Below are 26,160 nucleotides of genomic sequence, written 5' to 3' on the forward strand. Positions count from 1 at the left end.
CGCCGGGCGCTCTGCGGGGGCCCGGGGGCGGAGCCAGAGAGGCCCCGCCCAGCCGCCACCTGCGACAGGTGGAGCGCTAGGCGCCGGGCGCTCGGCCATGTCCGCGGAGGGCGCTGGGCAGGGGCAGGGGCAGGGGCCGGGGCCGGGGCCGGGGCCGGGGCCCGAGCCGGGGTCCGAGCCGGGGCCGCTCTGCCCCGAACACGGCCAGACTCTCAACTGGTTCTGCTGTTCCGAGCGACGGCTCGTGTGCGCCGCCTGCACGGAGCTGGGCGGCCGCTGCCGGGGGCACCGCATCCGCCGGGCGGAGAAGCGCGCGGAAGAGCTGCGGGTGAGCGGGCGTGGGCGCCGGCAGGCGGCGGGCTCCGGAAGAAGGGGGCGCCGCGTGGGGGAGGCGCTCAGAGAGACCCGGCAGGGGCCCGGCAGCGGGCCGGGGAGTCTGGCTCCGCGAGAGGCCCCGGCTGTAGAGCGAGGCGGTTGAAGGTGTGGCTTCTGGAGTCCAGCTGACCCGAGTTCGAGTCCCACCTCCATCAGATCCTCCCTGTGTGTCTCGTAATCTCTGAGCCTCAGTGTCCTCATCTGTAGTTTGGAGGCATTTATTAAAGCTGTTGCTCGGTGGGGCTGGCTCTGGGCAGTGAAGGGCCCCGCTGCTCTAGGTGCCCGGGACAAGGCGTGCCCCGGCTACCGCCCCTTTGGAAACTTGATAAAACTCGGTCTCTTCTCCTTTCCTAGCCCCTTGACTCAAAGCTCCTCCCCTCATCCGCCCTTCAGCCTTCCTGGTGAGGTGACTTCTCTTCCCTTTCAGGATTGGCCTGGACTGTACTTGACGCCGGTTTCACTTAGGTAAACGGAGGGGGCGGGGAGGATGTCAGGAGGTTCCTACTGGAACCCTTCACTTAGGCTTTCTTTCTCCTCACCTCCGCTTCCACCTTGGCTTCCTGCCACCAACCTCCCCTGAGCTGCTGAGATTGGAGAGTCAAGTCACCGTGGGGCTTCCTATCTCCTTCCACCCCACCTTTGGTCCCTGGGGGTTTCTTTGCAATTTGATTAACCTGCTTGATTCTCCCAACCTCTCCCTGGAGGTCTGCGCAGCTGTGACGCCTGAGGGCTCAGACTGGACTGTAATAAACCCACTGACACGGTGCTGGGGAGAGGGATTCAGTTACCCAACAGCACCTGAGAAGCTCCTGGTGGGTAACAAGTAGGACCACCAAGTTGGTGATGATGAAAATAAACTTGGGTAATGTGGTATAATAAACTGGCACGATGGATAGAAACTTTGCAAGTTTCAAAGCACTTAAATATCCATCATCTCATCCCATCCAGACCTTTGAAGGTGTGGTCCTACCTACCTTTAATAGATGAGGGAGCTAGCTGAAGCCCAGAACAGGGCAGTTACTTTCTCAGGGTTCCGAATGTTTAGGGGCTGGACCAGAGGAGTCATTGACTGGGCCAAAGAAAAACCACCTCTTTGCAGCAGTGGTTGGAGGGAGGAAGTGATGCTAATGGGAGTGAGAACTTAATAAGACCTTTTTTAAAAAGTTGCCATCAGGGCTGAATCTGAGTGCTAGAAGGGGTTGAAGCCTGGACCAGGGGAGCAAGCCTGCTATTTGCTTTGGAATGGACTCTGCCTGGGGCAGGGGGCTTTCCCTGAGCCCTCCTAAGGCCCTTAGCATATTCATCTTATTTGCCTGGAGGGGATGTGTCTTGCCTTCTCTCCTTCCAATTTATTTATTTATTTCTCTCCTTCCAATTAAAAAAAAAAAAAAACAGTTTTAGCTGTGCTGGGTCTTTGTTGCTGCCCAGGCTTTTCTCTAGTGGTGGCAAGCGGGGGCTATTCTCTAGTTGCGGTGTGCGGGCCTCTCGTGGCAGTGGTCTCCTCTGTTGCAGAGCACAGGCTTCAGGGCATATGGGCTCAGTAGTTGTGGATCCTGGGCTCCAGAGCACAGGCTCAATGGCTGTGGCACAGGCTCAGCTGCTCCGAGGCATGCCGGATCCTCTCCGACCAGGGATCAAACCGGAGTCTCCTGCACGGCCAGGCGGGCTCTTCACCACTGAGCCACAGGAGAAGCTCCCCCCCGCCCCTCCAATTTTGAGTAAACTGTAGGTTCTTTGCAGACTTCCCTGTCCCACTGACCAATCAAAGAAATTTTGCCACAGGGCAAGATTGTTACTAAACTGGGCAAAAACAACACCAGCTCAGCCACCTCTCTGTTACCTTCTGGATACCTGCCCTGTAGCTTTTCAGAAGCTAGTCTCACTTCCCTCAGTCCTGTAGTGTGTGGTGGCCACAACTTTCTTCCAGTCAACTCATTTCTTTAACTTGGTGTTTGGGCCAGTGACATGTAAGACTGAGTCCTGATTGTGGAGGGAAGGATTTACAAGAACTGCCTGGAAGAGACCGCTGAGTCGCCCTTGGCAGATGGAACTGGGGCAAAGCTCTTAGGGGAAATGGTGGCGGAGCTGCTGCTTGGAAGTGCTCCAGGTGTTACCTGGAGAAGTGGAGTGACAAAGCTGGGACCTGGCCGTCTCCATGGGCAAGTCACTTCTCTGTGGGCCTACGGCGTCTTCATTTCTAAAAACTCTCCCCTGCTCTCAGGGCTGATGCTCACAGCTTCGGGAGCTGTGAACTGCTGAAACTCTTGTGGCCAAGGAAGTGGGTGTTCATTCATCCAGCAAATACTGAATATTTATTCAGGGTCTTCTATGTATAGAAACTCTCTTCTAGGTAGTAGGACATAGAGAATTAGTTAAAGTCATGATGCTTATGTTCCTGTGGGGGACGACAGCTACCAAAGAAGTAAACAGACTCATGATATACAGTCAGGGAGTGATACATGCAAGGGAGAAAAAAAAGTAATGATATGAGGTGTGGGATGGTCAGGGAAGGCTTCTGAAGAGGTGACATGGAGTCGAGGAACAAGACATAAATGGGAGACAGAAGGAACAACAGGTGCCAAGGCGCTGAGGTCAGGATGGGTTTCGTGTATTTATGGAACAGTAAGAAGGCTCAGACAGTAAAGCGTCTGCTTACAATGCGGGAGACCCGGGTTCAATCCCTGGGTTGGGAAGATCTCCTGGAGAAGGAAATGGCAACCCGCTCCAGTATTCTTGCCTGGAAAATCCCATGGATGGAGGAGCCTGATAGGCTGTAGTCAGTCCATGGGGCCGCAAAGAGTCTGACACGACTGAGCAACTTCACTTTCACTTTCAAGAAGGCCGGAGTAGTAGGAGCACATTGGACAGAAAGGCAGAGTCCCATCAGGTAGGGCCTTGTTGGTTACAGCCTCACTGTGGGTGTGTTGGAAAGCCATGAGAAGGTTTTGAGCTGGGATGTGACTTGATCTGATTCCCTTACCAAAGGTGGCAATGGCTAACAAGGAAGCTGGGGAGGTGGTCAAGAATAAAGGCCCTGTTAGGAGACTCTATCAGCAGTTCCTGTGGGAGATCATGGTGATCTGGGTGAAACAGCAGAAGTAGAGGTGACCATAAGTGGCCAGAGGAGAGAGACTTTGGAGAAGAGGCTGGTAGGACTTACTGATGGATTAGATGTGGGGTTGGAGCGTAACTTCTGGAGTTTTGGTCTGGGTAGCGAGATTGATGATTGGAAATACTGTTTAATGAATGGGGATTCCTTGGGGAAGAGCAGCTTAGGAAGCCATGTTTTTGTGCTCAGTTGCAGGTATGGACAGTCAGGGGGCTGGATATGAAGGAAGAGTGCATGTAAGAAAGTGATTATGATGGGCCATGGGATTTGAGGATCAAGAGGGAAGCAAGGCCACAAAAAGGGATGATGGACAGTGAAAAGTGCTAAGACTAATGTACTGGTGACTCCATCTAAGCTGAAGGATTGTTGGAATGGAGATTCTAGGGTACGTGATCTAGGATGGAAAGTGGGGGGTAGGTTGTGGGATCCTTGAAGATTTTGGAAGTGGCATAGTTTTCAATAATGATGAGTTCCGAGATACGACCATGGGAGTAGGTGGCTGAGGTGGGGTAAAAGGGGGAAAAAAATCACTGGAACGGAGTGAATGGACCAGCTGTGGATCCAGACACCATGGATGTCATTTGTGTTGCAGAACAAGATTGTGGACCAGTGTGAGAGGCTGCAGTTACAGAGTGCTTCCATCACCAAATATGTGGCTGACGTCCTGCCAGGGAAGAACCAGAGAGCAGTGGTAGGTAATTCTTCCCCTTCCCCCTCTCCTCTGGCCCCCCTCCTAGGATAAGCTCTCAGCCTTAGGGGCTTGGACCAGCCTAGAGTCCCTTCCCAACCTCACAGACCCATTGTGCTACTGACAAAGCTGGATGCTCAGGAAGGATGGTTTCCTCTTTCTTGGTTTTACATCTGGGCAGAGTGGGTTTTTCCTAGCATGCATTTGATGCAAAGACTGATTTAAAAATAACTTTCTTCAGGTAAAAGATCAGATGATTCTTCTATCATTTTAATTATTTTGGGCTCAGCCCCAATATTATAAAATAACCAATGGCTTTTACATCACACATTCTTTATGACAGTCTTGGGCAGTAGGTGGTAGTAATATCCCTGTTTACAGATGGAGACATGAATCCTCTAGAGATTAATTGACTCACAGAGTCAGTTCTATGAGCTGAATCATCTGACTCCCAGAAGGTGATCCCTCTGCAGCACCTTACTAGTGCGTGCGTGCTAAGTCGTGTCCAACTCTATGGACTGTAGCCCACCATGGTTCCTTTATCCGTAAGATTCTCCAGGCAAGAATACTGGAGTGGGTTGCCATGCCCTCCTCCAAGGGATCTTTCTGACCCAGGGATTGCACCTGTGTCTCTTGCATGTCCTGCATTGGCAGGCAAGTTCTTGACCTCTAGTGCCACCTGGGAAGCCCACAGCACCTCACTGCTGATCCTTTATTCAGTTGACTCATTGCCACTGTTCCCTCCTAGTCTCAAGTATGCCCGTCAAGGGCAGGGGCTGGGAGTTTCTTCCTGCACGTCCCTTCCCTCCTTTCCCAGAAGCACATGGAACAGGCTTGGCACTATTTTAGTCAAAAAAATAAATGATTTTGATTACAAGGAATAGAATCCAGTTGAACTACCAATAGCATAAGCAAAACAGAATTTCTTGGATTTCAGAGACACAAGTCTTTCAGAACCTAAAGGGAATGAGAAGCAGTAACAAACAAGCTGCTAGAAGTCCAGGCAGCTCTTCTCTGTCCGTCTCTGCTTCTCTTTGCATGATGATTTCTCTCTCTTCTTCTTCATCCTTTTCCTGTCTTAACTGCACTGGCTAGGACCTCAGCGCCATGTCAAATAGAAGCAGGTGCTGATTTTGAGGGGAATACTTAACAACATTTTTGCCATTTATTTGATTACTTAACAAACCTCTGTAAGCACCTGCCACACACCAAGCCCAGTTGGTCTATGTGCTAGAGGTTCCACAGTGAACAAAACATAGGAAAATTCTTGTTTTCGTGAAGCCTACATTCTAGTCAGGGGATGGGGTGTGTGTGTGTGCATTTAGTCGTGTCTGACTCTTTGTGACCCTGTGGACTGTAGCCTGCTAGGCTCCTCTGTCCATGGAATTTTCTAGGTAAGAATACTGGAATGGGTTGCCACTTCCTACTCCAGAGGATCTTTCCGACCCAGGGATTGAATTCCTGCATTGGAAGGCAGGTTCGTTACCAGCTGAGTCACCAGTGGAGAGGGCTAATAACAAATAAAATATATGCTATGTCAAAAGGTGATAACCTCTATGGAGAGACAGAACACAGGAAGGGGGTGGGTCATGTTGAGGATGGGGTTGTAGTTACACATGCTTGTGATCAGGAATCGCCTCGTTAAGAAGATTGAAATTTGTACAAAATTTCCGAGAGGTGAGGGAACGGGCTGTATATCCTGGGGAAGAGTGTTCCAAAAAGAGAAAGGCAAGTGCAAAAGCCCGGAGATGGGAGTGTACCTGACATGTTGGAGCGGAGTAAACAAGTAAGAAGACAAGGAGATGAAGTCGGAGAGCCATGCGTGGAGCTAGGCAGAATCCTCACGGGCCACACAGACTTTGCTTTTCATTTGGGGAAGGCAGGAAGTTATCAGAAGTAAGATGATATGACTTAAGCTTTAAAAGGAGTGGGTGCTGTGTTGAGAAGTGACCACAGGCAGCAAAGGTAAAAACAGGGAGACTGATGAGGAAGTGTTGGAGTAATCCAGGTGAGAGCCGAGAGGGGTTTGGACCTGAGTGAGTGTGGTAGGAATGGTGAGAAGCAGCGTATATTAATATATACTTTCTGAGGGAAGAAAGAGCAGGATTTGCAGATGGATTGGATGAAGGCTTTATGAGAGAAAGGGAGGGGGGATCAGGTTAACTCTTATTTTTTTTTGATGTGAGCAGCTGGAGGGATGGGGCAGCCATTTACCAAGGTGGGGAAACATTGCGTGTAGAGTGATGACTGGTGAGGGAGGAGACTAGAGTTCAGTTTTGTACGTGTCCAGTTGGAGATGACTGTTAGGCATTCAAGTTAAGATGTTGAGTAGATGGCTGGGTTCACAAGTTAGGGGAGGACTGGGCTGGAGACATAAATGTATCAGTGTGTAAAGGGTGGGGCTTCCTATGTAGCTCAGTCGGTAAAGAATCTGCCTGCAATGCTGGAGACCTGGGTTTGATTCCTGGGTTGGAAAGATCCCCTGGAGAAGGAAATGGCAACCCACTCTAGTATTCTTGCCTGGAGAATCCCATAGACAGAGGAGCCTGATAGGCTACAGTCCATGGGGTCTCAAGAGTCAGATATGACTTGGTGCTGTCTCTCTTATTTTTTATAAGTGAGGATATAAAGTGAAAGTCATGGGAAATGATGAGATCACTAGTGAGTAAAATACAGATAGGAAAGAGTAGGGGTCCAAGGACTGAGCCCTAGGGCACTTTGACATCTAACCATTGAGAAGATGGGAACAAGCAAAGTAGACCAAGAAGGAAGCAATTGGTGAAACAGGAATAAAACTGTTAGTAAGAGTGTTGTGTCCCACAATAGGTTTCAAGGAGGTGGGTTCAGATTTTGTGGAGAGATCAAGTCAGGGGAGACATGAGAATGGACTCTTTAATAACATGCTCCTCATTGGAGATCCTGACAGGAGTTTGGTACAGTATTGTGGTAAAAGTGTGATCAGAGTGAATTTCAGAGAGAGTAGAAAAAGAGCAATTTGAGATAGTTGGCACAGATGACTCTTGAGGAATTTTGCTGTAGAAGGAAGCTGAGAAATGGGATGATAGTGGAGAGGGATATCCATCAAGACATAGGTATGCCATCAACAAACAAGCAAATGTTTGTTGCTTGGTTTTTTTTTGTTGTTGTTGTTGTTGCTTGGTTTTTAAGATGCGGAAAATGACTCTGTGTGTGTCTCCTGATGGGAATTGCCCAATAGAGAGGGGAAAATTAATGATGCAGGAAAAGGGGACAATCTGATTTAGCAGAGGGGGTAGGAGCTAGTAAATAAGTGGAAGTATTGGCTATAGGTGAAAGCACAGGCAGTTTATCCACAGAAATAGGGCAGACAGAGTGTATGGGCACAGGTGAAGGTAGATGGGTAGGTGATGGGCAGAGACTGTTGAAGTTATCTTCTGAGAGCTTCTGATTGCTTCTCTTTTCCCTTCTGATTGCATCTATTTTCCATTATTATTTCCTCTTTATGGTTTTTTTCCTTCTGATTTTTTTTGGGATTTACTCTATAGTTTGTTAACTTCCCGAGTTGAACACAGCCTATTGATTTTAGTCTTTTTTCATTTTCAAAGTGAGCATTTAAGCTATATATTTCCTTCTAGTATTGATAGAGGGATACCCCATAGTTTTGATGTAGTATTTTCAGTTTCATTCAGTTATAAATATTTTAAAATCTCCACTATGACTTTTTTCTTGGTCTATGAGTTATTAGATTTTAAATTATTTTATTATTATTTATACTTTAAATTTTTCAAATATATGTTTTTACCTTTTCCATTAGTATCAGTGTCTTTTGTTTGTTTTTTGACTGCACCCTGTGGCATGCAGGATCTTAGTTCCAAGACTAGGGATCAAATTTGTGCCCCCTGCATTGGCATCTCAGAGTCTTAACCACTAGACCTCCAGGGAAGTCCATTATTAAGCTTATTAATAAGTTCAAATCTTCTCTATATTTACTATTGCCAGATTTTTTTTATTACTGGCAAAGGCATTTACATTTTCACACTATGCTGTGAATTTGCCTATTTTTCCTTATAACTTTGTCAGTTCTTTTTATATTCTCGGTGCTATTTATTAAGTGTATATATTTAAATTTGTTACATATTCCTGGTAAAACATCCCTTTTGTCACTTTTCAGTGACATTTTATGAACAGAATCCTTTTTACCTTCAAGACTATTTTGTCTTTTACTTATTACTAGACCAACAAGTGTTTTCTGGATATAGCAGCTTCTTTTACTTTCAACTTCTTATGTTGTTTCAGGTGTGGTTTAGAAACTGGATTTTGTTTCCTTTTAAAAAAGTCCAGGGCTTCCCTGGTGGCTCAGTGGTAAAGAATTCTTCCTGTCAGGCAGGAGACACAGGTTTATCCCTGATCTGGGGAGATCCCACACTCCATGGGGCAATTACTCGCCTGTGCTCTAGAACTGGGAACTGCAACTATTGAGCCCATGCACCACAGTTACTGAAGCCCGCGCTGCCAGAGCCCATGCTCTGCAATGAAAAAATCCCCTGCCATGAGAAGCCTGCATTCCACAGTAAAGAATAGCCCCGCTTTCAGCAATTAGAGGAAAACCCATGCAGCAACAAAGATCCAGCACAGTCATAAATAAATTTAAAAAGGTTAAAAATATTTATAAAAAAAGTCCAATCTGATAATCCCTGTCTTTTAACTAGCGAGTTTAATCAATTTATTGCTATTGAGGTTACAGATATACTTGAATTTATGGCTGTCATTTTATGTTTTCTGTGTCTGCTTAGTCATGTCTGACTGTTTGTGACCTGATGGACTGTAGCCTGCCAGGTTCCTTTGTCTGTGGAATTCGCCAGGCAAGAATACTGGAGTTGGTTTCCATTTCCTATTCTGGGGATCTTTCTGACTCAGGGATCGAACCCACGTCCTTTGCGTCTCCTTCATTGGCAGGTGGAGTCTTTACCACAAGTGCCACCTGGGAAGCCTGTTTTCTATGTAGTCCACTTTTGCAATTTTTTGAAATTAATTTTTACTGGAGTATAGTTGATTTACAATGTTGTGCTTCTGCTATACAGCTAAGTGAATCATATACACATACAGATAGCCACTCTTTTTTAGATTCCGTTCCCACATAGGTCATTGCGGAGTACCGAGTGGCGTTCTCTGGGCTGTACAGTGGGTCCTTAGAGTTCTCTGTTGTGTGTATAATAGTGTGTCTGTGTCAATGCCAGCCTCCCAACTTATCCTTCCCCTGCGGAGTCCACTTTTTCTATGCTGTTTTTCCTTCCTTTCCTCCCTTCTTTTGAGTTAATCAACCCCTCCTCCCTTCTTTTTCCCTGTGCTAGCTTGAAAGTTGCATATTCTATTTATGGTCTCTTTTTGGTCCCCTTCAGAATTTTTTAATTAATTAAGAATATATGTATATTTTACTATGCTGGGGCTTCGTTACTGCACACAGGCTTTCTCTAGCTGCTGTGTGCAAGTTTCATTTTGTTAAAGCACATCTTTTAATAATTCCCTCATTCATAGAAAGTTTCCCCCCCTTTTTTTTAATCAGAGAGGTCTTTATTGTACTTTCTTTTTTGTGTGATGGTTTAGATGAGTATACAATTCTAAAGTAAATCACAAGCCCCATTCAGAGCAGCTAGTTGAGTCCTCAGCTCTTGATTACACTGGTCTTCAGTTTCCTTTCTACTTTTGGACTCCAAGGGATTTCCTTTTCTAAGCTGCCAGAAGTAGCTTCACTTTAAAAGGATGCTTTGGGCTATTTTTCCAGCATTTCTCTGTTTTGGTCTCTGTGTGTGTGTGTTAATCACTCAGTCATGTCTGACTCTTTGCAACCCCGTGGACTGTAGCCCACCAGGCTCCTCTGTCCATGGGATTCTCCAGGCAAGAATACTGGAGTGTGATGCCATGCCCTCCTCCAGGGGATCGTCCCAAGCCAGGGATCAAACCCAGGCCTCCCGCATTGCGGATTCTTTACCATCTGAGCCACCAGGGAATCCTGTGTTTTGGTCTAGGAGGGATTTAAGTTTCTTCAGGCATATCTTTGGAAAGCAAAAATTTTCTTTTCCTCTGCTATTTTTTTCTGGGAATGACTCAAGAAACGTGTTGAAATTGACTGCAGCCTTCTTGTCAGGGAGTATCTAATGCATCTTGGTATCTAAAACATCTAATGCATGTTCTTGATCCTGTTCACACAGTACAAACGGGACTGCAGGGACCCACCCGTGGGAAAGGCATTGAGGTGGGCTAGAGAGAGGAGCAAGAGCTAATGATACCAAATACGTATGTGCCAGGCTTTGTTCTTCTTACTTTATGTATATTGACTCACTTGACCCTCACAGTAGCCTTATGAGGTTGGTACTATTAGTATCTTCATTTGACAGATTAGAAAACTGAGGCCCAAGGAAGATAAGTAACAGCGTTCCACAGTTAGTAAATAGAGCAGCTAATATTTAAACGCAGGTGCTGTCTCTACAGCCTAATTTCCTAATCACTGTGTTATGTTGCCTCCAAAGAACACTGGAGTTGGAACCTGAACCCCTGGGTTCACTCAGCCATTCACTCAGTCCCTCTCTCTTCTGCTTTGGGCAAATTGTGGGTCTCAGTCTCTCCTGAAAAACAGGCCTTACTGTCCCCTGCGCTGTACACAGCAGGTCTAGGGGCAGGGAACAAGGAGAGCCGCTGACTAGCCCTGGCTTTCTGGCATGAGGGAAATAGTTTCACCCTCAGTTGTCTGGCAAGAGGGCGGGAGTTTCTGACAACCGTGCCATTGGGGAGGATGGGTTACCAGATGGCATTGATGGAGGGGAAGAGTGTTGGACTGAGAGTCGGGAGAACTGGGTTCTAGCCCCTGCTTTGCCACTGACTTGGCATGTGAGCACCACCAAGAGATTTTTGACTTAAGTTGGAAAGAACTTTTCCTGTCAATCATTTAGTAAATATTTAATCACCTGCTCCTTGCCAGACACTGTGCCAGTTGCTAGGGGACACATGCTAAATTCATTGACTTAGAATTTATTTCAGCCCTCTTGTGTGGCAGATTAAGAATTCTACCATGGAAGCGATTGGAATGGACAGATTTGGGAAGTAATGAACTTTTTGTCCTCAGACATGGTCCAAATTGATGCTTCTCTCATAGCTCAGTTAATAAAGAATCTGCCTGCAATGCAGGAGACCTGGGTTTGATTCCTGGGTCAGAAAGATCCCCTGGAGAAGGAAATGGCAACCCACTCCAGTATTCTTGCCTAGAGAATCCCATGGACAAAAGAGCCTAGCAATCCATGGGTTTGCAAGAGTTGGACATGACTTAGCGACTAAACCACCACCCTGGTCCAGATAGGAGCTGGACTACTGTTTGTGTGCATTCTGTTGATGGGATAGTCTTTTTACGCCTTTCTGCTCTGCATTTCTATGATTCTCTGACCTGGTCTCTCGAACTTGGGGTTCCTAACTGTGAAGTAAGCAAGTAATTCCAGCTGGATCCTTGAGTCCTGCCCAGCACTTTCATTCTGTCATCTTAGCTCCATGAGATGTGGCCTGGATGTCTGGATCTCAGCATTCTTTTCCCTGAACCACATTTGGGAAATCTTAGGGCTCGGGTGTTTTAAGCACTATTACTGCCCTTACTGCACCCATGTCAGACATGGCTAATCAATCTTGGCACTTCTTCCAGCTGAGCCCCAACCCTCCTAATCTTGCTTGGGGCTATGCCAGGACCCAACTCCTTGTTTAATTCCGGGTCAGAGCACGGCCAGCGCAGCTCGGGAACTGGTCATCCAGCGGCTGGGTCTGGTGAGGAGTTTGTGCGAGAGCGAGGAGCAGAGATTGCTGGAACAGGTGCATGGCGAAGAGGAACGGGCCCACCAGAGTATCCTGACGCAGCGAGTACACTGGGCCGAGGCGCTGCAGAAGCTGGACACCATCCGCGGCAGCCTGGTGCACATGCTCACTCATCTGGATGACCTCCAGCTGATTGTAAGTCAGGCAGGGGTGAGGACACCACAAGTTGGCCAGATTCCCCCAAAGTCTGAAAATGAGAATGTTTTATTGGTAGGAGGTAGGTGGAAAATGATAATTTAGAACCAGGATGAGACAGGGCAATATAACAATACGGGGATATTTTTTTTTGCAACTGGTAACTCTTCTTTCAGTAGTGAGCAAATATTTACTGAGTGCCTAATGTATGCTAAGCATTGTGTTATCTATGTGTGTTGTTAGTTGCTCAGCTGTGTCTGACTCTATGTGACCTTATGGACTGTAGCCCGCCAGGCTCCTTTGGCCATGGAATTCTCCAGGCAAGAATACAGGAGTGTGTTGCCATTTCCTTCTTCAGGGGATCTTCCCAACCCAGGGATCAAACCCAGGTCTCCTGCATTGCAGGTGGACTTTACCATCTGAGCCATCAGGAAAGGCCTAACAGTGGAGGTACAGGATACGGCTGTCAGCAACTCACAGCCTTATAGAAGAGGCGAATATATAAACCGATAATTAAGACATGGAGGGATATGTGCTATGGTAGAGGGCATTACTGGGAGCTGGGGCCCCTGCAGTCCTGGCTTGAGTGGGGTGGTAGTCAGGGAAGCCTTCCTGAAAGAAGTGACTTGAAAGCTGATGCCTCGAAGACAAGAGTCATAGCTTTGTTAAAGGAAGTGGGGAGAGGGAGAGAGTCCAGAAGCTTGCAGAGAGAACGCTGTACTGACAAGAGGTCCGCTGCAAATACAGAGCTCATCCTCACTCCCACCCCCCGGATGTCACAATCCAATATGTTGGTTCATATTCTTTCAGTGTGTTTTATATAGACAGGCTGGTACCTGCAGCTTTAGGGTGACAGTGTGACGCCTCAGTAGATGCGCCAAGCAGAGGAATGAGAATGTGGAACAACATTGTTGTTGTTCAAGTTGCCCCTCTTGTGCCGTTATGGTTTCTGTGACTGTCTCAGCTGGCGCATTCATTTTGTCACACGGCTTTCATGTGCCGAGCACATTCTGTCCCAAACGCTGGGAGGGTCACAACAGAACATTCAACGAGTCCCATCCATTGAGCCGATAGGCGATGAAATGTTGGGTAAATAGGTGATTGTCCAGAAGAGTAGTCTGAGGGAAACCTAGGGTGCCATGGGGCTCAGGGCACAGAGGGATTCATTTTGAGTGCATGATGGGAGAGGTCTGTGAAGAAGGACCCATAAAACTTGTGCAGGGTCTTAAAGAAGGAGTGGATGTTTTTATTCTAGAATTTCTCTCCATGTGAATTGATTATAGTCAAGTCTTAATGACCTGCTGGGTTTCTGGTGCCAAGCCTGACTCTGTTTTCTTTTCTCACAGCAGAAGGAGCAGGAGATTTTTGAGAGGTGAGTATGGCCCTGGTATTTGCTTGGGGAGTCATGGAAACCACGGCCTTTGACCTCTCCGAAGTCTACCAAGTCCCTTGCTGTCAGGCCCCACTGTCCCTGGGAGGAAGCTCAGGGTGGGCAGCTGAGTGGCTTCCCTGAAGCCAGGCTTGAGGCTTGTCATGGGCTTTCTTAAACATTATCCTATTAAAAAAATGTACAATCACCCGGCTGGGAGGGTTTCTCCACCTCCATCTACAGATGAGAATGCTGAGGCCCAAAGAGGGGAAGGGACTTGCCTAAGCCCCAGAGGTGGGGCTTGGACCCACAGCTGACACCTGACCCAGTACTGTCTACTCTACTTCATTCCCCCTTTCTCTAATGAAAGAACCTGAAGTCTAAGTCTGCATTACCAGGAAAATTCTATTTTAATTATGCAGTAATAAAAGAATTCCACCAGGCCCTACCTGAGTTCTGAAAAGTCTTGAAAGGTTCTGAGACCCAAGAGCCGGAGGAAGTGGCCAAGAGGTGATAATTTTCCAGGCAAAGAAATTAAATTCTTACCCTGTGTGTGTGAGATTTCAGAGCTCACAGACACCAAGTGTGCTCGGGGCACACAGTCCATTCTTCTTTATTTTTGTAAAGATAGCAACATAGATATCAATAGCAATATATGTACATGGGAGAAAGAAAATAATTTTCACCAGTAGAAAATGATTTAAAATGAAAAATGTCTCTATCACTTCTTCCCAATTCTGTTTCTGAGTGGTGATCAGCTTTAACAGTTACGTGTGTGTCTTGTCTGCTTTCCCGTGTTTAGTCACAAAAGAGTGTAGGGGATTTTTTCCCCCTCTTAAAATTTTGCTTTGAAAACATAGATGGGATCTTTTCATATTTGTTTTATAACTTATCAGGCTATCTATCCTGGTACATTTAGATTTACCTCACTTTTTGGAAAGTCTGTGAAGTATTCCACTGTATGGATGTTCCTAAATTTAGATTACTGTCTCTTTATGATCTTTTCCACACTTCTCCTAGTCTCTCTCTCTCTCTTTTTTTTCTTTCTTTATTTACTTGGCTGCTCCGGGTCTTAGTTGCAGCATGCAAACTCTTGGTTGCGGCATGTGGGATCTAGTTCCCTGACCAGGGATCGAACCTGGGCCCTCTGCATTGGGAGCTTGAAATTTTAACCACTGGACCACCAGAGAAGTCCCTCTCCTAATCTTTTTCTCTTTTCTCTTCATCATCTTCCTTTAATACACTCTGTCCTCAATATCAAGCTGATCTGATTTCTTAAAAAATTCTTTATTTTTGGTTTTGAAATATTTCAGACATATAGAAAAGTTGCTAGAGTAGTATAATAAACTTAGAAATACTAATTGATATCAGTTGGCCACATTTGCTGTTTCTTCTATCTCTTTCTTCCTGTCTTTCTAGTATATATATATATAGAAAAACTTGTTTTTTCTGACCTATTTGAGAGTAAGTTGCAGATAGCATGACTTTTTATCTTATCGCCTACTTCAGCATGAATCTCCAAAAACAGACATTCTCTTACATGCTGCTGCTGCCGCTGCTAAGTAGCTTCGGTCGTGTCCGACTCTGTGCAACCCCATAGATAGCAGCCCACCAGGCTCCACCGTCCCTGGGATTCTCCGGGCAAGAACACTGGAGTGGGTTGCCATTTCCTTCTCCAATGCATGAAAGTGAAAAGTGAAAGCGAAGTCACTCAGTTGTGTCCGACTCTTAGCGACCCCATGGACTGCAGCCTACCAGGCTCCTCTGTCCATGGGATTTTCCAGGCAAGAGCACTGAAGTGGGGTGCCATTGCCTTCTCCAGTTCTCTTACATACCACAGTATAATTATTAAATTCAGGAAATCCCATGTCCACATAACACTATTATCTAACATATAGTCTGTATTCAAATGTTGCCAATTGTACTAAAAATGCTCTTAATAGTCTTTGGAATCCCATTCCCCCCACACCCAATCCATCTGACCTCTTAATCTGTAATTTTTCCTTCACCTTTTTCCCCCCCTAAACACTTTTTAAGAGTCTAGGACAGTTTTATAGAATATCCCTCAATGTGAATTTATCTAATGTTACCTCATGATTAGATTCAAGTTATACATTTCAGGCAAGAGTATGTCATACGTGATGTCCTCAATCTGTCATACCAGGGGGCATTGATGTCATTTTGTCCCATTACCAGAGATATTGACTTTTTAAATTGAAGTATAATTGACATACAGCATTGTATTAGTTTGTTTAAATTGAAGTATAGTTGATGAATATAAGTGTACAATATAGTGGCTCACAATTTTTAAAGGTTGTACTCCATTTGTAGTTATTATAAAATATTGGCTATAATCCCTATAATGTACAATGTAGGTTTGTTGCTTATTTTATACATAATAGTTTGTACTTATTAATCCCTTACCCCTATCTTCCCTCCTTCCATCTCCCTATTTGTAACCACTAGTTCTCTACATCTGTGTTCTCTATTTCTCTGCTTTTTCTTTTGTTATAGCCATTAGTTTGTTGTATTTTTTAGATTCCACATATAAGTGGTATACAGTATTTTTCTTTCTCTAGCTGACTTATTTCACTTGGCAGAATTCCCTCCAAATCCACTCATATTGTTGCAGATGGCAGAACTTCATTCTTTTTTATGCTGAGTAATATTGCATTTTATATGTATATGTATCTGTATATATATACACACCACATCATCTTTATCCATTCATCTGTCGATGGACATTTAGGTATCTTATATATCTTGGCAGTTATATATAATGCCTCTGTGAACATTGGGGTGCATGTGTCTTTTTGAATTAGTGTTTTGTGTGTGTGTGTGTATGTATGTACATGGGGCTTCCCTTGTAGCTCAGCTCGTAAAAGATCTGCATGCAATGCAGGAGACCCCGGTTCGATTCGTAGGTTGGGAAGAACCCTTGGAGAAGTGATAGGCTACCTACTCAAGTATTCTTGGGCTTCCCTGGTGGCTCAGCTGGAAAAGAATCCACCCACAATGTGGGAGACCTGGGTTCGATCCTTGGATTGGGAAGATCCCTTGGGGAAGAGAATGGCTACCCACTCCAGTATTCTGGCCTGGAGAAGCTTACATATCTTGGCAGTTATAAATAATGCTGCTGTGAACATTGGGGTGCATGTGTCTTTTTGAATTAGTGTTTTTTTTTGGGGGTGTGTGTGTGTGTATGTATAGACCCAGTAATACAGTTGCTGGGTCATGTGGTAGTTATATTTTTAGTTGGTGGTTTTTTTTTTTGAGAAACCTCCATATTGTTTTCCATGGCTGCACCAATTTACATCCCCACTACAATATATGAGAATTTTGTTTTCTCCACATCCTCACCATTTGTTATTTGTGTTCTTTTTGATGATAGCCATTCTGACAGTGGGAGGTGATAGCTCATTGTGGTTCTGGCTAGCATTTCCCTGATGATTAGTGATGTTGAGCATTTTTTCAGGTGCCTGTTGGCTATCTGTATGTCCTCTTTGGAAAAATGTGTATTCAGGTCTTCTGCCCATTTTTGTTTCTGTTTATTTTCTGGGGGGACAGGGTTTGGCTGCACCTTGTGGCTTGCAGCTTAGTTCCCCAACCAGGGATTGAATCCCAGTCCCCTGCAGTGGAAGTGTGGAATAACCACTGCACTGCTGGGGAATTCCCTTTCTGCCCATTTTTTAATTGAGTTTTTGTTTTTTCAATGTTGAGTTGTATGAGTTGTTTATATATTTGGCTATTAACCCCTTCAGTTCAGTTCAGTTCAGTCGCTCAGTTGTGTCCAACTCTTTGTGACCCCATGAATCGCAGCACGCCAGGCCTCCCTGTCCATCACCAACTCCCGGAGTTTACTCAAACTCATGTCCATTGAGTCGGTGATGCCATCCAGCCATCTCATCCTCATTTGTCCCCTTCTTCTCCTGCCCCCAATCCCTCCCAGCATCAGGGTCTTTTCCAGTGAGTCAACACTTCGCATGAGGGGGCCAAAGTATTGGAGCTTCAACTTCAGCATCAGTCCTTCCAATGAACACCCAGGACTGATCCTTTAGGATGGACTGGTTGGATCTCCTTGCAGTCCACGGGACTTTCAAGAGTCTTCTCCAACACCACAGTTCAAAAGCATCAATTCTATGGCGCTCAGCTTTCTTCACAGTCTAACTCTCACATCCATACGTGACCACTGGAAAAATCATAGCCTTGACTAGATGGACCTTTGTTGGCAAAGTAATGTCTCTGCTTTTTAATATGCTGTTTAGGTTGGTCATAACTTTCTTTCCAAGGAGTAAGCGTCTTTTAATTTCATGGCTGCAATCACCATCTGCAGTGATTTTGGAGCCCCAAAAAATAAAGTCTGACACTGTTTCCCCACATATTTCCCATGAGGTGATGGGACCAGATGTCATGATCTTAGTTTTCTGAATGTTACTATTCATATAATCTGCAAATATTTTCTCCCAATTAGGTTGTCCTTTCATTTTGTTGATAGTTTCCTTTGCTGTGCAAAAGCTTTTAAGTTTAATTAAGCCCCATTTGTTTTTTTGTTTTTTCTTCCTTTGCTTTAGGAGACAGATCCAAAAAAATATTGCTACCTGGAACTTCTCAGAGTCCAGTGGTTAAGACTCCATGCCTCCAGCACAGGGTTCACAGGTTCCATCCCTTGTTGGGAAACTAATATCCCACATGCTGCACGATGTGGCCAAAAAACAGACAAACAAAAAAAAAATGCTACAATTTATGTCAAAGAGTGTTGTCATGTTTTCCTCTGGGTGTTTTTTGGTTTCCACCCTTTCATTTAGGTCTTTAATCCATTTTGAACTTATTTTAGTATATGGTGTTAGAGAATGTTCTAATTTCATTCTTTCACATGTGGCTGTCCAGTTTTCCCAGCACCACTATTGAAGAGCCTGTATTTTCTCCATTGTATCTTCTTGCTTCCTTCATCGTAGATTAGCTGACCATAACCGTGCGGGTTTATTTCTAAGCTCTCTACTCTGTTCCATTGATCCATGTGTCTGTTTCTGTGCCAGTACCATACTCTCTTGAGTACTGTAGCTTTGTAGTATAGTTTGAAGTCAGGGAGCATGAGTCCTCTAGCCTTGTTCTTTCTCAAGATTGTTTTGGCTCTTTGAGGTCTTTTGTGTTTCCATACAAATTTGAAAATTATTTGTCTAGTTCTGTGAAAGATGCCTTTGGTATTTTGATAGGGATTATACTGAATTTGTAGATTGCTTTGGGTAGTATGGTAATTTTAACAATATTAAGTCTTCCAATCCAAGAACATGGTGTATCTTTTCATCTGTTTGTATCATCTTCAATTTCTCTCATCAGTGTCTTATAGTTTTCTGGGTATAGGCCTTTTACCTCCTTATGTAGGTTTACTCTTAAGTATTTTATTCTTTTTATGTGATGGCAAATGGGACTATGTCCTCAATTTCTCTGTTCATTGTTAAGTGTATAGAAATGAAACAGATTCTGTATGTCAATTTTGTATCCTACAACTTTACTGAATTCATTGATGAGCTCTAGTAGTTTTCTGGTGGCATCTTTAGGATTTTCTATGTGTAGTATCACGTCATCTGCAAACAGTGACAGTTTTACCTCTCCTTTCTAATTTGGAGTCCTTTACTTTTTTTCTCTTGTCTGATTGCTGTGTCTAGGACTTTGTTTATTCATTCACTTATTTAGGTATCAACACAGACTCATAGATTCTTGTTTTATTCAGTGCACTGTAATCTATTACTATTATTACTAATTTTGATCTTCAGACTGTCGCAGATTTGGCCAGTAGGAGCCCCTTCAAGCCAGATCCTCTGTCCTTATGACAACGCTTCATCATTCTTAGAGCACTTTCTTGTTTTCCGGCACAAGAAGATATCCTAGGCTCAACTTGTTCTTTTCCCGCCCCAGCCCTGGAATCAGCTGTTTCTCCAGGGAGTTTTGGTTCCTTTTAGTGGTGAAGGGATTTAAAAACCAAGATTTAGGCATTAGGTGTGTTCCCTGCAGGAACGTCTGCTTCCAAGCCTTGTCAGTGGACAGCAGACAGAGATGGGGAGTGTGTGTGCACAACCTTTTTATTCCTGAGTTTGTATCACAACTTCTAATTCCGGTCAAACACCACAGGGTTTTTCCTATGCATTTCGTTATTCTGTATTTATGTATAGTTCTTCTTTCACAGTGAGAACCATGGCTCCCAGCAACAGCAATATATCTATTCATTTGTTCAGTCCTACAATACACGAATAATTGTTAGAGAGTTGCAAAACGCATAGTATGGTTGACAAACCTACTAGGAGAGCTCAGGTTTTGTTTGTAGTGCTTTCTGCTTTCAGACTGAGGGTGCGTACCCTCAAAGTAGAGTTGGCCCTCCATTTCCATGGGCTCCCCACTTATAGATTCAACCAACCAAGGGTTTGAGTGTTTTTGAATCTGCAGATGGGGAACCACAGATACAGAGAGCTGACTGTAAAGGATTTGAATGCCCCATGGATTTTAATATCCTTGGGGGTCCTGGGTCCAATCCCCTAGGATACAGAGGGAAGACTATACTGTTTTCAAAACCTGTTTGTCGGCCCCTAACGTTTCCACATCTGTGGCTGAGCTCAGCCCTAGTCTACCATGACAGAAGGTCACACTGCACAGACTGGGTATTCTGGTCCTGGCCAGGGCCCTGGTGCGTGCCAGTCCCATTTCTTTCCCGCTCCTTTGGGGTCATGAGTTTTCTCTTCCGTGGCATGAGGTAGCTGGACCAGCCAATTCTCTAGACTCTAGTGTCTATGACTGGCCTCAGATTTGCTCTGATGATGATTCAGCACCTCTGACACCTCCTCCTCTTTCCTCCTCACCTGGTGGCTGGGGCTTCTCCAGAGCCAGCCTCAGTGCTTTGAGAAGATGGCAACAGAGCCTTTCTTGTCCTGTCCACAAAGAGTCTTTGTGACCAGAGCCTGCTGTCAGCTTTCCTAGGGCTCTGTCACCTCGCTCCTCCCAAGCCAGGACAGTCGGTGCCAGTCTTAAAAAAAAAAAGAGCTGGCATCCATGAGGAGACATGCTCGCCCTCTAGCCTCCCCCTCTGGTTGTGGACAGAGCCATGAGATCTGGGGAGGAGACTGTGTGTGCTCACTTCTTTGCTGCCTGAGCTCAGAGTGACCTTCAGGATTAGAGGCAGAGGGAAGGTTGTTTCTCAGAAGCCAGATCAGAGGTCTGCGAGGCCCTAAGGTGAATCCTCACTTTGCCTCACAGCCCTTCAGATTTCACTTCAGGTCAAGGGAAAGATAATGGTGCCTGGATCCCAGTCTGGGTTTCTTTTGTTTCTGCAGGGCAGCAAGACTTAAATCCAGGTTCTCCTTTTTAGCTGAGTGCTTTCTTTGAATCTCTGTTCCTTCCTGTCCAATGAAATAACAACTGCCTCCTAGGTTAGAGCAAAGATCCTGAGATTCTGTATAGAAACAGTAAGCCTAGAGCCTGGCTGCTAAATACATGACAATACTCCCCTCCTAGGCATCTTGTGTTCCCAACTCTCTTCCAGCAAAACCCAGTCCACACTGCAGGCTGAAAAGAGGTGGCTATTGGGAGCAAAGTGCTATGATTACTTTATGGTTGGGGTGATAACCGATCATTTCTTCTTATGTGACTCCTGAGGGGTGTTTGATTTTAAGATCAGAGGAATGGCTGTACCTTCTGACCACACCAGTAGATTTTGAAGGAAAGCGAGATTTTTCTCCATGCACGCTGGTGGAGCAGAAAGACCGTGGCACAAGAGGCTTAGATCCTCCTTGTAGCTCTGGTCCTCCTTCCAGCTGATTCACGAGAGACAGCGGCGACTTGCTTTCCCCACAGAACACACGACACCAAGTATTCCCTTCCCTATAAACCATGTGCTTTGCTGGCATTAAGGCGTTAGGGCAGAGAGGGAATGCCACCTTCTCTTTTGGCTCCAGCCCCTTCTCTTTGGGGGCTCCTGTGTGGGGCCTGGCCATTCTTGGTGTCACCCTCATGGGAAGAGGATTTTACTTCTGTCCCTCTCCTGTATTGATCCAGATACGTTTCCAGAACCTTCCTAAATATCTTTTTTTTTTTTTTTTCCTGCACAAGGACGGAGGAAGCAGAGGGCATTTTGGATCCCAAGGAGTCGGAAAAGTTAAACTTTAATGAGAAGTGCACTCGGAGTCCATTATTGACCCAACTCTGGGCAACAGCCATTCTCGGCTCCCTCTCAGGTGAGGAACTGCTGGAGCCAGGCTCCTGTCTGTGGGCTTTGCTGCTGGGTCACACTGGGGACTGGTGTGTCTGGCATCGTAGCTTAAGCAGCCAGTGATGCTGGATGCAGGCTTGTCAATGGAGCCTAAGTTCTGGACAGGGTTGGGGCAGCTCACCCAGCTCCTCTCTGTTTCCAGACCAGCCTGCTCTGTGGTTGGGTCTGCAATAAATCCTGTTCCCAGAATTCACGTCCTCCTTATGTTCTGCCCTAATGCAACAGCTCAGTATTATTTCTTGGAAACCTAGTTTTTCTCTTTAAGGAGCCACAAGAGATGCAGGTTTGGTCCCTGGGTCAGGAAGATCCCCTGGAGGAGGGCGTGGCAACCCACTCCAGTATTCTTGCCTGGAGAAGTCCATGGACAGAGAAGCCTGGTGAGCTACAGTCCATGGCGTCACAAAGAATCAGAACACGACTGAAGCAGCTTGGCACATGCAACTGGTGGCCAGCTGGAGAGCATCTGGAGCAAGAACTGAGCTTCCTGGATTCGTCTCACTCACTTAACATTGACTCAGGCCAGTGGTGGGTCTGGCCTTGTGCTGCACGCTCGGGCCACAGAGGTGGATGTGACGTGGATTCTTGCCTCTTGGTATTCCCCCACTGGGAGGGTTTTCAAAGCAGGTCTCCCCCAAGCTAAATGGAAACTTCCACACTGCCTGTTGTAGTATTTTCACAATTCACAGAAAGGCTAAGATTTAATGGATTGAATTTTTCTCAATTTTAACCCTCCCTCCCTGCACATTCTCCTTAAAATGTTAGTACAAGCTACAGCTTCTCTTCTCTAGATTCTGAAATCCAGTGGTGTCTGATTTGCCAGCAGTCCCATTTACTTAGTTGTTGGAAACTGCGTAGCTGATGCTTTCAAGCTTTCAGGAACCATGTCACTAGGACGAGTCTGATCTGGATACTGTGTATGCCCAACTAGAGTGCACTACAATCAGTGAATGAAAGTTGATCATTTGTGTCTGACTCTTTGTGACCCCATGGACTTTAGCCTGCCAGGCTCCTCTGTCCATGGAATTCTCCAGGCCAGAATACTAGAGTTCCCTTCTCCAGGGGAATCTTCCCAACCCAGGGATCGAACCCAGGTCTCCCACATTGCAGGCAGATTCTTTACCATCTGAGCCACCGGGGAAGCCCAGTCAGTGCTGATGCTAAATGTAGGAACAATATGCTGGGTCTTCATTTGGCCCCTGCCACTAACTTGGTACGTGACCTTGGGCAACTCGCTTCTCCTCTCTGGGCCTTATTTCTATCACTTGTTAATGCTTGGTAATTTACAGGTATCATCTCATTTGATCCTCACATCCACCCTGTGATAAGTCCTATTCTGATCCCCACTTTTATAGATGAGGAATCTGAGGCTCAGAGAGAGTAAATGGCTTTACCTGCCAGTGAGTGGTGAGGAAGCCCTTCGCTACCTGGCAGGACCAGGTCAGGGCTGAGGGTGGGCCTTGTGCAATTCAGAGAATTCTTTCTGGCAGGCACAGAGGACGTGCGTATGGATGAGAGGACGGTCAGCCCCTTCTTGCAACTGTCAGATGATCGGAGGACCCTGACCTTCAGTTCCAAGAAGTCCAAGGCCTGTGCAGATGGCCCGGAGCGCTTCGACCACTGGCCCAATGCCCTGGCCGACACGTCCTTCCAGGCTGGGCTGCACGCCTGGACGGTGAACGTCCAGAACAGTTGTGCCTACAAGGTGGGCGTGGCCTTAGGCCAGCTGCCCCGCAAGGGCTCTGGCAGCGACTCTCGTCTGGGCTGCAATGCCTTCTCCTGGGTCTTCTCCCGCTACGGCCAGGAGTTCCGTTTCTCCCACGATGGGCAGCACGAGCCCCTGGCCCTGCTGCGGTGCCCAGCTCAGCTGGGGGTGCTGCTGGACTTGCAGGCACAGGAGCTGCTGTTCTACGAGCCCGCCTCGGGCACCGTGCTCCACATCCACCACGCGTCTTTCCCTGGGCCCCTCTTCCCGGTCTTTGCTGTGGCTGACCAGACCATTTCCATCGTCCACTGACCTGTAGCCACAGGGAGGCCAGGTGTCCCTCCCCACCACCCTTTCAGGCCATGTTTCTACCCAGTGTCTTCTTCCCAAATACTGCCTGTACCCCATGGGCAGTTTTAGGGGGGAATCTGGGTACAACCATTAAATGCTGGGTACCTAGGGGAATCCGCTACTCCCTGAGGCTTGGTCTCCCAAACCCACCGTCCATCTGTTCCTCTGAGGGTGTCTTATTTGCCACTTCATCCCTGGCATCCAGCGTGGTGCCTGGTGCAGAGTGAGCATGCGATAAACGTGACCAGTGAGTGGACGTATGGACTGATGGATGGATGGATTAATGGATGTATGAAGGGACAGGTGACCAGATGCATGTTGTAGGCTCTTTTGGAGAACTCCTGCCCCCAGGAGACCCCGTCCTCTGGCAGAAAATCTTATGGCTGATTTTCATCCATCTTTCATCCCCTCTATTCGGTGCTTCTCCATCCATTTCATGACATGGCACGGAGAAAATATTTTCCCAGCACACAAGGACAACCTGGAAGGGATTTGGAACTCTTTCCAGGTTGCTGTTGGCCAGAGGACTCTGGCCTCTGGGGCTCTGTCCTCCCCCAGGTTTTGCCTAGACACTCGGGAGACGCAGGGGATCCTGTCTCCAGGTAGCCTGCCTGCAATACACCCATCGGAAGCACTGCCTGACTAGGCGGAGGTCCAGCCAGGGCCCACCTGTGGTCACAGGGACAACCTTCTTTCCCAACTGCAGCTGACGCATGCCCTCACCTAATGCCTTCTCTAACACAGTGAGACCAGGGTGAGGCCTTCAAACTGGAAAGAGCCAAGGGAATAAGAGGGCCAGCCTTAGAGAACATGTACATTATTAAAGACTTTAAAACACTGAAAAATTTCTTCCGTGTTCCTTGTTGGTAATTGGGCAAATCCCCCAGGTGCCAGCTCATATCTAGTGTTGTGTTTGCTGGGAAATGAATGTCGTCTTCACCCCCTATCCACATTCCCAGCTACAAGCAGGGACAGCTCAGCGCACACGGCTGAAAGGGCCTGGGGACAGGGTTCTGGGCCCTGCATTGCTGAGACCATGGTCAAGTCCCTTCCTATCCTCTGAGGAGGTCACTGAGAGCAGTGGTCCTCCCGTTTTGTTTCACCTGGGAACACGGTTCCAAGGCAGTCTCAGCTGCAACTTACCTGTAAGGCTCTTGGGCTCAAAGATGGAGGACAGGACCCTCCCCACTCTGAAGTTCATTCAATAATTTACTTAAACACTGGGAGGGTCAAATCAACTTTCTCAGTTGACATGACTTCTGAGGCCCTTGCAGCTCTGAAACCACAGCTCATGACCCTTGAGTCCTCACTGCTTGACAACTGGAAATTAATGTTTAGTCCCCTGGCCTTGGCACTAAGCCCAAAGAAGACAGATCCACAAGAGGCTTGCCAAGTCTCAGAAGAGCTTCCTGTCTTTGCCTGAGCACAGATTCTGCTTAAAACCTAGGTCAAAGCCATTTCTTCTATGTGGCACCTAAAGGTCATGCTAAACTCCCCTCCCCCAGCCACCAATCTATCTCCCCACAGCAGCCTTGGGTCCACAGTTCATGGGCCTGCTACCAAGAGTGCCCCTCTTATCTGTCTGCCCATCTGTGGGCCACTCCTAGTTCAGGGTCCACTGCAGAGCCCTCCCCAGCTGTTGGCACCTGGACATACCCTGTGTATGTGCCTGTCTGTGCCTTTTCCCTGTAGTACCCCTGGGCCTGGCACTGGGCAGGGCACAGGTCTCCAATAAACAGCAAGTAGAGAGGAGTGTGAAGGGGGAAAGGCAGGAAGAGACATGGAACTTCTCCAGTGATCCCCCCCACACCCCCATTCCCAGCACTCCTGCCACTTGAGCTCCAGTCCCTGTTCCCTGTGCTCTCCCACCCCCACCCTATTCCTGTGAGCGGGGTGCCCTTCAACACTGCCATCCTTAGGGCATCTTCCCTACTCTCCCTGGATCTCCACGGCATCATGTCTCATGTGACACAGATCACTTTCTACTAGAAGTCAGGCCAGTGGGCTCTGGAGTCAGACCTGCCTAAAGGAGAACCCCAGCTCCTGCAGGTACTCGCTGACTCAGGCAGGCTACCTAACCCACAAATCCATCTCCTCATCTGTAAGGTGGAAGTCACACTTGCAAGGCCCCCTAGGGTTATGTATACATACACAAGGCCCTGGCAGAGTATCTAACACACTGCAGGCCTACATCAGCTGCAATTAGTGTGTTCCTTGTCTAAAATTTCCTTCAGGGAATTCTCTTGAGGACATGGGGTTTGATCCCTGGTCAAGGAACTAAGGTCCCACAAGTCACACAGCACAGCTAAAAAAATTTTAAAAATTAAGTTTCCCCTTCAGACTG

At 46.6% G+C, this 26,160-nt stretch overlaps 1 protein-coding gene across 2 annotated transcripts; it reads left to right on the plus strand.

Annotated features, from left to right (window-relative positions):
* Positions 1 to 49: 49 nt before the first annotated feature.
* On the plus strand, positions 50 to 24,654 carry BSPRY (B-box and SPRY domain containing). 2 transcript variants are annotated; one of them, XM_043453648.1, is made up of 6 exons: positions 50 to 328; positions 4,077 to 4,175; positions 11,907 to 12,137; positions 13,484 to 13,509; positions 21,604 to 21,728; positions 23,251 to 24,654. In XM_043453648.1, the coding sequence occupies exons 1-6, from the start codon at positions 98 to 100 to the stop codon at positions 23,775 to 23,777; spliced, it is 1,239 nt and encodes a 412-aa protein (XP_043309583.1). In that variant the 5' UTR covers positions 50 to 97; the 3' UTR covers positions 23,778 to 24,654. The 2 variants fall into 2 exon arrangements, with proteins under 2 accessions (XP_043309583.1, XP_043309584.1); XM_043453649.1 differs by having other exon boundaries at positions 13,487 to 13,509.
* Positions 24,655 to 26,160: the final 1,506 nt, after the last annotated feature.

This window comes from Cervus canadensis, chromosome 30, assembly GCF_019320065.1.
Source record: "Cervus canadensis isolate Bull #8, Minnesota chromosome 30, ASM1932006v1, whole genome shotgun sequence".
NCBI classification, from domain to species: Eukaryota; Metazoa; Chordata; class Mammalia; order Artiodactyla; family Cervidae; genus Cervus; species Cervus canadensis.